The sequence below is a fragment of the Bidens hawaiensis genome, unplaced genomic scaffold (assembly GCF_021521415.1).
Source record: "Bidens hawaiensis isolate Kalapana, Puna unplaced genomic scaffold, B.hawaiensis_p1.1 tig00009618_1, whole genome shotgun sequence".
NCBI classification, from domain to species: domain Eukaryota; kingdom Viridiplantae; phylum Streptophyta; class Magnoliopsida; order Asterales; family Asteraceae; genus Bidens; species Bidens hawaiensis.
In genome coordinates, this window is record NW_027491719.1 from 84873 (window position 1) to 96439 (window position 11567).

Genomic DNA, 11567 nt, shown 5'->3' on the forward strand with positions numbered 1-11567 from the left:
GACCCTACCTTACGACTTGTAGATCAGTTCGTTTCGTATTCTCACACCTTGAAACCCGTTTAGACCTGACCCACATTGAAAAACAGTTTACCCAACCCTAATCAATTCCCATATGTTCAAGATTTCCATCTTAAAACCAGTTTTTAACCCGAACCGATTTCTAACCAAACCGGTTTTAACCAAAGTTCATCATATTTAACAAAAACACCACCTCTAATCAAACATCATATTTAACAAAAACAAAATAACAAATTATTATTATTATTATTATTATTATTATTATTATTATTTCATATGTGAGTAGAGTATATGAGTCTGCCCCTTCCACAAACAATAAACAAACCCCTTCACCAATTCCACAAGCCACATCACAATATTAATAATAATAATAATACATTAATAATAATAATAACACACATTCAACACCTTAACACTCGCTCCACCCCCTTTCTATTCTCTCTATACAAATCACACAAACCTTCAAACCTCACCGAATCATTCTCTCTCTCTCAAATTCTTTTTATTCATTCCTAACAATTCTCTTACAATTTCTAAGTTCCGTTTCATAATAATAATAATAATATGCATTACTCGTCTCCTTCTGTAGACGTCGATTACGAGTTTGAGAAACTCGTTAATCGTATGCATCCACCCAGGTAAGAAAGAAAGGAGTTTGTCATGTCACGTTAATTCACCAAGTCATGTTGAAATTTATCAAATAAATATCAGAATTATTAATAACCGATTGGTTATAATATTTTTTTTGTAACCAGAGATGAGCGAATGGTACCGGTACCGGTACCGGTACTGTACCGAATTGGGTACTTTCTGTACCTGTTTTTTTGAGGTTTCGGGGATCGGTACATAGGCGAAAATTAATTGTCAGTCCTCACATCACCGCGTGATTAGCGATTACTACAACACTGGTTACATGTCACCGTACATTTATCTGTATTTTGCCCGTTTTAAAAATTCGGCACGGGTACTGTACCCAGTGTTGTAAAAATAATCATTGATTAATCATGGTTAATCCCGATTAGTCTTGATAATTTCCTATTAATCCCCTATTAGTGTTGTAAAAATCCCTACTATGCGCCGATTAATCATTGGCCTGATAAATTCCGATTAATTCCTGATTAATCGCTAGTCTCCACCCCACTGTCAGTCTAGCAACTCACGATTTTTACAACACTGACGGTACCTGTATGTAACCCATTTTCCGCCTTCGGTACTGGTACCGCACACATTTTTGGTGACTTTCGGTATCGGTATTTTCGGTACCAGTAAGCTAATCCGTAATAAATTATTGTATGAATCGACCACCAAGGTAAAACTAAAACTGGGTTTATAATGTCACGTTAATCCACCGATTCAAGTTGAACTGTTGAAGTTAATATAGGAATTATTAATAACCAATTGTTGATGAATTTTTATTTCTGCGTATTTAGGGTTACTGTGGATCACATCACGGACAGAAAATCGACTTTGATTAAGGTAATAAAATTGGTATTATTTGTTGATTGTTGAATTAATTATGTAAAATGAGTTATGTGATTGAATTAGTTTTATTTATTTATTTTATTTTTAATTGTTTTGCAGGTTGATAGTGCTAACAAAAGAGGAAGCTTATTGGAAGTGGTTCAAGTGTTAACTGATTTGAATTTGTTGATTAAACGAGCTTATATTTCGTCCGATGGCGGATGGTTCATGGACGGTAAGAGTTGGATTTAGTACATAACAACTACAAACGAGAGTTTTTGTGCGAAGAATATGAATTGATGGAAAAATATGTACGCTGTGGCATTTTCGTAGTTAGTCTATACTCAATGTAGAGTAATAAATTAATAATAATAAATATGCTTGTAAAGTGTAGCGTAATTATTATTACTATGCTTAAATTTTGTTGTAGTGTAGTAACAAAGTGAAGTAATAATCGGGAAAATGACCAAAATGCCCATTTGACCATCTTATTCCCAAAATGTCCACGCCTAAATCTCGTTGAATCGACGACTGTTAATCATTACGTGACAGGATTTTTAACAAACCAGATTGTGCCGCTTGCCCAAAAAATCTCGTTTGAAGTAAAAAAAAATCTTGTCAGACATCAAAATAAACCACGCTGGCTCTAATGATTTAAAAAAAAAAGAAAAAAAACTATTGACCAGCCAGTTTTATGATGTGTGGCAGAATTTTGTTGGTTGAAAATTTCGTCGGCCAATGACTAAAGTGTGCATGTCGACGAGGACGTTGGACATTGTGGGAACAAGATTGTCAAATAGACAATTTGTTTACTTTGACTTGTCGAAAGGACATTTTGGTCATTTACCCGATAATAATTACTCTACGCTTTACAAGTAGAGTACTTATTACTTTACAAGAGTTATTACGAAAATGTTTCCGCGCCCATTTTCTAGTTCACTTCGTATATTTTGTATAATAACTCTATCTGTATGTTAACCTTGCCCTGCATATATATACATGTTTACTTATCTGTACTTTTATTATTAGTTTTCAGTAATTTAGTCACTAGTAGTTTGATTGTTATAATTCTGATAACAGTGTTTCATGTTACTGATCAATATGGGAATAAGCTCTCAGAAGATATTGTCACAGATCACATTCTGCAGGTACTTATATTAAGTTAATAATAATAATAATAATAACAATATTATTATTATTATTATTATTATTTAGAGATTTTTGAAATAATAATTGGTTCATAGTTCACTGAGCCACTTATTATTATTATTATTATTTAGAGAGTTTTGAAATAATAATTAGTTCATAGTTCACTGAGCAACTTATTATTATTATTATTATTATTATTATTGTTATTATTATTATTTAGATTTTTTTTTGAAATACTAATTGGTTCATGGTTCACTGAGCCACTTATGTTCGGTTGCAGTCACTTGGCCGAAGAGGGTGCAGTTTCCGGTCCCTAAGAGGCTCGGTTGGTGTTCAATGCGCATCCCAAAACACCACCATCGAGTTAACCGGTCGTGACCGCCCGGGCCTGCTTTCCAAGGTCTTCGCCGTTCTAGCCGACCTCAAATGCAACGTGGTCGGTGCCGAAATATGGACACATAATTCACGGATGGCTTCTATCGTCTACATTACCGACGAAGAAACCGGATACCCTATCAACGACTCGGACAGACTCACGAAAATTAAACAACTTTTGTTATACGTTTTAAAAGGCGATCTTGATCGACGTGGTGCACAGACTGCGGTTTCTGTGGGGTCCACGCATACGCAAAGACGGTTGCATCAGTTAATGTATGCGGATCGGGATTATGATACGGATGAATATGATGTTCCCGAGGGGTCTAGTGGTTGTAAACCGCTAGTGACGGTTGAAAACTGTGTTGAACGAGGGTACACGGTGGTTAACTTGAGGTGTCCCGATCGGCCTAAGTTATTGTTTGATACGGTATGCACGTTAACGGATATGCAGTATGTGGTTTTTCACTCCACCATTATTGCAGAAGGCTCCGAGGCGTTTCAGGTAAGAATGTTCTAACGTGTTTTGATCGTTTTAATGAGCGTGTTTAGAGTTAAACGTGTTGTGTTAATATGGTTTTGTTTATTGTAATCTTAGGAGTATTATATCCGTCATACGGACGGATGCCCGATTAGTTCTGAAGCCGAGAGGCAACGAGTGATTCATTGTTTGGAGGCGGCTGTGAAAAGACGAGTCTCAAAGGTATGAAACCGTTAAGAGGTGTAAACGAGCCGGACTCGAGTATGCTTGAGCTCGGCTCGGCTCGTGAGTAGTTTTTTAAGCTCAAGCTAGACTCGGGCCCAAATTGTTTATTATATATTAATTAATTTACATTTATCTATAATTATTTGTAACTTTTTTTTCTAATTATAACTTTTAACATATTTTATTCAATTATTTTAACATAACTTCATATATAATAACAATTATTAAATAGTATATATAACTTTATAATGAATAATTATTAAAAAAATCTATATCATAATAAATAATTTTCATAGGTTCGTTTGGGCTTGCGAGCCAATCTGGGCTCGTTTATTAAGCAAGCTTATTTTTAGTCTTGAGCCCGTTTACACCCCTAGAAACCGTAATAATCGATTTTTAATGTTTGGATGAAAAACTGATTATATGACTATTATACTTATAATATACAGGGACTAAGACTAGAACTATGTGGTGAAGACAGGCTCGGGTTACTATCCGACGTCACTCGTATCTTTAGAGAAAACGGGCTTTCCGTCACTCGGGCCGAGGTGACAACCCGAGGATCGACAGCTGTAAACTCGTTCTATGTGATCGACTCATCCGGCAATCAAGTTAAAAGTGAAACAATTGAAGCGGTTAGAAATGTTATTGGTGAGATTATACTTAATGTGAAGGAAGACGAAACGTTTACCAAGTCAAAGTCACCCGCGCAACAAACGGGTGGGTTTTCGTTGGGTAATCTTTTTAAGACTCGGTCCGAAAAGTTTCTTTATAATTTGGGGTTGATTAGATCTTGCTCAGAAGTGGCTTAGAATTAGGTTTAGAATTTAAAATAGAAGGTAGGTAGTTAAAACATGTTTCTTTGTTTCTTTGTCAGTTGTAGATTATTGGTTGTGTTAGTTATGGTACTTTATATGTCTTAACTTTATAACATTTTATGGTTTTAGTGTATAATATAGTTATATGTAATGTTATACAGTAAAATATTATAATGTCATGTATTGTTATTTTAAAACCTACATATTCTGCTAAGATAAAATAAAAAAATAATATTGCTTTTGTGAATATGGTTGTCTATCGAGTTATTTTATTTATTTTGTTTAATTCATTTCATGTATTGTTATTTTATAATATATTGCTTTTGTTTTTGTTATTTTATAATTTCATGAATTGTTATTTTAAAACCTACATATTTTGCTAAATTTAGTTGGCGTTTTAGATATGTGTACTGATTTAATTAGTTTGTTTTGTGAATCCATTATTCTTGGAAAGATTTTAGTGCGGATTAAATTTATGCTTTTTTAGATTTAATTAGCTCTTTATTTGTCTTTCTTTTACGGTTTTTCAGATCTGATTCAGCGGTTCGATCCATACTCAGTTTTTTCTCCGAATAAGTGAATTTACTCCTTTGGCAATACTAGAAAAATTTCGAACGTGCCGCGGGGTGGCGTCAGGGCATAGTTATTGATCCGATTCTTTCGTAGGGTGATAAAATATAGTATGGAGGTCACCAAGACCGAATTTCTGATCAGATTAAGCGGTTTGACCCATACTCAGTTTTTTCTCCGGATCAGTGAATATACCCATTTGGCAATACTTGCAAAATTTCGAACGGGCCGCGGGGTGGCTCAGGGCGTGAGGGCATAATTATTGATCCGATTCTTTCGTAGGGTCAAAAAATATTGTATAGAGGTCACAAAGACCGAATTTCTGATCCGATTCAGCGGTTCGACCCATACTCAGTTTTTTCTCCAAATCAGTGAACATACCCCTTTGACAATACTTACAAAATTTCGAACGGGCCGCAGGGTGGCGTCAGGGCATAATTATTGACCCGATTCTTTCGTATGGTAAAAAAATATTGTATGGAGGTCACAAAAACCGAATTTGTGATCCGATTTAGCGGTTCGACTCATACTCAGTTTTTTTCCCGGATCAGTGAACATACCCCTTTGGCAATACTAGCAATATTTCGAACGTGCCGCGGGGTGGCGTCAGGTTATAATTATTGATCCGATTCTTTCGTAGGGTCAAAAATATTGTATGGAGATCACAAAGATCGAATTTCTGATCCGATTCAGCTGTTCGAACCATACTCAGTTTTTTCTCCGAATCAGTAAACATACCCCTTTGGCAATACTTGCAAAATTTCGAACGGGCCGCGGGGTGGAGTCAGGGCATAATTATTGATCAGATTCTTTCTTAAGGTCAAAAAATATTGTATGAAGGTCACAAAGACCGAATTTCTGATCCGATTCAGCGGTTCGACCCATACTCAGATTTTTCTCCGAATCAGTGAGCATACCCCTTTGGCAATACTTGCAAAATTTCGAACGGGCCGCGGGGTGGCGTTAGGGCATAATTATTGATCCGATTCTTTCGTAGGGTCAAAATATATTGTATGGAGGTCACAAGACCGAATTTCTGATCCGATTCAGCGGTTCGACCCATACTCAGTTTTTTCTCCCGATCAGTGAATATACCCCTTTGGCAATACTTCCATAATTTCGAACGGGCCGCGTGGTGGCGTTAGGGCAAAATTATTTATTCGATTCATTCGTAGGGTCAAAAAATATTGTATGGAGGTCACAAACACTTAATTCCTGATCCGATTCAGCGGTTCGACCCATACTCAGTTTTTTCTCCAGATCAGTGAACATAGCCCTTTGGCAATACTTGCAAAATTTTGAACGGGCTGCGTGGTGGCGTTAGGGCATAATTATTGATCCGATTCTTTCGTAAGGTCAAAAAATATTGTATGGAGGTCACCAATACCGAATTTCTGATCTAATTCAGCGGTTCGACCTATACTCAGTTTTTTCTCCGGATCAGTGAACATACCCCATTGGCAATACCGGCAAATTTCAAACGGGCCGCGGGGTGGCGTCAGGGCATAATTATTTATCTGATTCTTTCGTAGGGTCAAAAAATATTGTATGTAGGTCACCAAGACCGAATTTCTGATCCGATTCAGAGGATGACCCATACTCAGTTTTTTCTCCGAATTAGTAAACATGATCATTGGCAATACTTGCAAAAATTCAAATGGGCCGCGGGGTGGCGTCAAGGCATAATTATCGATCTGATTCTTTTGTAGGGTCAAAAAATATTGTATGGAGGTCACAAAGACCGAATTTCTGATTCGATTCCGCGGTTCGACCCATACTCAGTTTTTTCTCCGGATCAGTGAACATACCCATTTGTCAATACCTGCAAAATTTCGAACGAGCCGCGTGGTGGCGTCGGGTATAATTACTGATTCAATTATTTTGTAGGGTCAAAAAATATTGTATGGAGGTCAACAAGACCGAATTTCTGATTCGATTCAGCGATTCGACCCATACTCAGTTTTTCTCCGGATCAGTAAACATCCCCCTTTGGCAATACTGGCAAAATTTCGAACGGGCCATGGGGTGGCGTCAGGGCATAGTTATTGATCCGATTCTTTCGTAGGGTCAAAAAATATTGTATGGAGGTCACAAAGACCGAATTTCTGATCTGATTCAGCGGTTCGACCCATACTCAGTTTTTTCTCCCGATCAGTGAATATACCCCTTTGGCAATACTTCCATAATTTCGAACGGGCCGCGTGGTGGCGTCAGGGCAAAATTATTTATTCGATTCATTCGTAGGGTCAAAAAATATTGTATGGAGGTCACAAACACTTAATTCCTTATCCGATTCAGCGGTTCGACCCATACTCAGTTTTTTCTCCAGATCAGTGAACATAGCCCTTTAGCAATACTTGCAAAATTTTGAACGGGCTGCGTGGTGGCGTTAGGGCATAATTATTGATCTGATTCTTTCGTAAGGTCAAAAAATATTGTATGGAGGTCACCAATACCGAATTTCAGATCTAATTCAGCGGTTCGACCCATACTCAGTTTTTTCTCCGGATCAGTGAACATACCCCTTTGGCAATACCGGCAAATTTCAATCGGGCCGCGGGGTGGCGTCAGGGCATAATTATTTATCTGATTCTTTCGTAGGGTTAAAAAAATATTGTATGGAGGTCACCAAGACCGAATTTCTGATCCGATTCAGCGGTTGACCCATACTCAGTTTTTTCTCCGAATTAGTAAACATGATCAATGGCAATACTTGCAAAAATTCGAATGGGCCGCGGGGTGGCGTCAAGGCAAAATTATCGATCTGATTCTTTTGTAGGGTCAAACAATATTGTATGGAGGTCACAAAGACCGAATTTCTGATTCGATTCCGCGGTTCGACCCATACTCAGTTTTTTCTCCGGATCAGTGAACATACCCCTTTGTCAATACCTGCAAAATTTCGAACTAGCCGCGTGGTGGCGTCAGGTATAATTACTGATTCAATTATTTCGTAGGGTCAAAAAATATTGTATGGAGGTCACCAAGACCGAATTTCTGATCCGATTCAGCGGTTCGATCCATACTTAGTTTTTTCTCCGGATATGTGAACATCCCCCTTTGGCAATACTAGCAAAATTTCGAACGGGCCGCGGGGTGGCGTCAGGGCATAATTATTGATCCGATTCTTTCGTAAGGTCAAAAAATACTGTATGGAGGTCACCAAGACCGAATTTCTGATACGATTCACCGGTTCGTGAACATCCCATTTGGCAATACTTGCGAAATTTCGAACCGGCCGCATGGTGGCGACATAGAATAATTATTGATCCGATTCTTTCGTAGGGTCAAAAAAATATTGTATGGATGTCAACAAGACCGAATTTATGATCCGATTCAGCGGTTTGACCAAAACTCAGTTTTTTCTCCGGATCTGTAAAACATACCTCTCTGGCAATACTTGCAAAATTTCGAACGGGTCATGGGGTAGCGTCAGGGCATAATTATTGATCCGATTCTTTCGTAGTGTCAAAATATATTGTATGGAGGTCACCATGCATGAATTTCTTATCCGATTCAGCGGTTCGACCCATACTCAGTTTTTTCTAAGGATCAGTGAACATACCCCTTTGACAATACTTGCAAAATTTAGAACAAGCCGCGTGGTGGCGACATGGAATAATTATTGATCAGATTCTTTCGTAGGGTCAAAAAAATATTGTATGGATGTCACCAAGACCGAATTTCTGATCCGATTCAGCGGTTCGACCAATACTCAGTTTTTTCTCCGGATCTGTGAACATACCCCTCTAGCAATACTTGCAAAATTTCGAACAGGTCGTGGGGTGGCGTTAGGGCATAATTATTGATCTGATTCTTTCTTAGTGTCAAAAAATATTGTATGGAGGTCACCATGCATGAATTTCTTATCAAATTCAGTGGTTCGACCCATACTCAGTTTTTTCTTCGGATCAGTGCACACACCCCCTTTGGCTATACCTGCAAAATTGCGAACGGGCCGCGAGGTGGCGTCAGGGCAAAATTACTGATCCGATTCTTTCGTAAGGTCAAAAAATATTGTTTGGAGGTCATGAAGACCGAATTTGTGATGCGATTCAGCTGTTCGACCCATACTCAGGTTTTTCTCCGGATCAGTGAACATGCCCTTTTGGCAATACCAGGAAAATTTCGAATGGGCCGCGTGGTGGCGACATGGCATAATTATTGATCCGATTCTTTCGTAAGGTCTAAATATATTGTTTGGAGGTCATCAAGATCGAATTTCTGATCCTATTCAGCTGTTCGACCCATACTCAGTTTTTTCTCCGGATCAGTGAACATGCCCCTTTGACAATACTAGCAAAATTTCGAACGGGCCGCGGGGTGGCGTCAGGGCATAATTATTGATCCGATTCTTTCGTAGGGTTAAAAAATACTGAATGGAGGTCACCAAGACCGAATTTCTGATACGATTCACCGGTTCAACCCATACTCAATTTTTTCTAAGGATTAGTGAACATCCCCTTTGGCAATACTTCCAAAATTTCGAACGGGCCGCGTGGTGGCGACATGGAATAATTTTTGATCCGATTCTTTCGTAGAGTCAAAAAAATATTATATGGATGTCACCAAGACCGAATTTCTGAACCGATTCAGCGGTTCGACCAATACTCAGTTTTTTCTCCGGTTCTGAAAACATACCTCTCTGGCAATACTTGCAAAATTTCGAACGGGTCGTGGGGTGGCGTCAGGGCATAATTATTGATCCGATTCTTTTGTAGTGTCAAAAAATATTGTATGGAGGTCACCATGCATGAATTTCTTATCCGATTCAGTGGTTCGACCCATACTCAGTTTTTTCTCCGGATCAGTGAACATACCCCTTTGACAATACTCGCAAAATTTCGAACGGGCCGTGGGGTGGCGTCAGAGCATAATTATTGATCCGATTCTTTAGTAGGGTCAAAAAATATTGTATGGAGGTCATCAAGACCGAATTTCTGATCCGATTCAGCTGTTCGACCCATACTCAGTTCTTTCTCTGGATCAGTGAACATGCCCCTTTGACAATACTAGCAAAATTTCGAACGGGCCGTGGGGTGGCGTCAGGGCATAATTATTGATCCGATTCTTTAGTAGGGTCAAAAAATATTGTATGGAGGTCACCAAGACCGAATTTCTGATCCGATTCAGCGGTTCGATCCATACTCAGTTTTATCTCCGGATATGTGAACATCCCCATTTGGCAATACTAGCAAAATTTCGAACGGGCCGCGGGGTGGCGTTAGGGCATAATTATTGATCCGATTCTTTCGTAGGGTCAAAAAATACAGTATGGAGGTCACCAAGACCGAATTTCTAATAAGATTCACCGGTTCGACCCATACTCAGTTTTTTCTACGGATTAGTGAACATCCCCTTTGGCAATACTTGCAAAATTTCGAACGGGCCGCGTGGTTGTGTCATGGAATAATTATTGATCCGATTCTTTCGTAGGGTCAAAAAAATATTGTATGGATGTCACCAAGACCGAATTTCTGATCCGATTCAGCGGTTCGACCAATACTCAGTTTTTTCTCCGGATCTGTAAACATACCTCTCTAGCAATAATTGCAAAATTTCGAACGGGTCGTAGGGTGGCGTCAGGGCATAATTATTGATACGATTCTTTCGTTGTGTCAAAAAATATTGTATGGAGGTCACCATGCATGAATTTCTTATCCGATTCAGCGGTTCGACCCATACTCAGTTTTTTCTAAGGAACAGTGAACATACCCCTTTGACAATACTTGCAAGATTTCGAACGGGCTGCGTGGTGGCGACATGTAATAATTATTAATCTAATTCTTTCGTAGGGTCAAAAAAATATTGTATGGATGTCTCCAAGACCGAATTTCTGATCCGATTCAGCGGTTCGACCAATACTCAGTTTTATCTCCGGATCTATGAACATACCCCTCTGGCAATACTTGCAAAATTTCGAACGGGTCGTGGGGTGGCGTCAGGGCATAATTATTGATCCGATTAATTCGTAGTGTCAAAAAATATTGTATGGAGGTCACCATGCATGAATTTCTTATCCAATTCTGTGGTTCGACCAATACTCAGTTTTTTCTCCGGATCAGTGAACATACCCCTTTGTCAATACTTGAAAAATTTCTAACGGGCCGCGTGGTGGCGACATGGAATAATTATTGATCCGATTCTTTCGTAGGGTCAAAAAAATATTGTATGGATGTCACCAAGACCGAATTTCTGATCCGATTCAGCGGTTCGACCAATACTCAGTTTTTTCTCCGGATCTGTGAACATACCCCTCTGGCAATACTTGAAAAATTTCGAACGGGTCGTGGGGTGGTGTCAGGGCATAATTATTGATCCGATTCTTTCGTAGTGTCAAAAAATATTGTATGGAGGTCACCATGCCTGAATTTATGATTTCCGATTCAGCGGTTCGACCCATACTCAGTTTTTTCTCCGGATCAGTGAACATACCCCTTTGGAAATACTTGCAAAATTTCAAACGGACC

General features: G+C 38.8%; 1 protein-coding gene across 1 annotated transcript; it reads left to right on the forward strand.

The window, feature by feature from the left end:
* Positions 1–418: 418 nt before the first annotated feature.
* On the forward strand, positions 419–4697 carry LOC143533093 (ACT domain-containing protein ACR4-like). The gene is made up of 7 exons (XM_077027964.1): positions 419–656; positions 1449–1494; positions 1600–1714; positions 2560–2627; positions 2909–3508; positions 3602–3706; positions 4159–4697. The coding sequence occupies exons 1-7, from the start codon at positions 583–585 to the stop codon at positions 4519–4521; spliced, it is 1371 nt and encodes a 456-aa protein (XP_076884079.1). The 5' UTR covers positions 419–582; the 3' UTR covers positions 4522–4697.
* The last annotated feature ends 6870 nt before the right edge of the window (positions 4698–11567 follow it).

What these genes read in the sequence shown, in the direction of transcription:
- LOC143533093 (XM_077027964.1), top strand. Translation starts at nt 583, where the DNA reads ATGCATTACTCGTCTCCTTCTGTAGACGTCGATTACGAGTTTGAGAAA. An exon ending in AATCGTATGCATCCACCCAG is followed by an intron (nt 657 to 1,448) that starts GTAAGAAAGAAA and finishes CTGCGTATTTAG; the next exon opens with GGTTACTGTGGATCACATCA. An exon ending in TGAAAAGACGAGTCTCAAAG is followed by an intron (nt 3,707 to 4,158) that starts GTATGAAACCGT and finishes TATAATATACAG; the next exon opens with GGACTAAGACTAGAACTATG.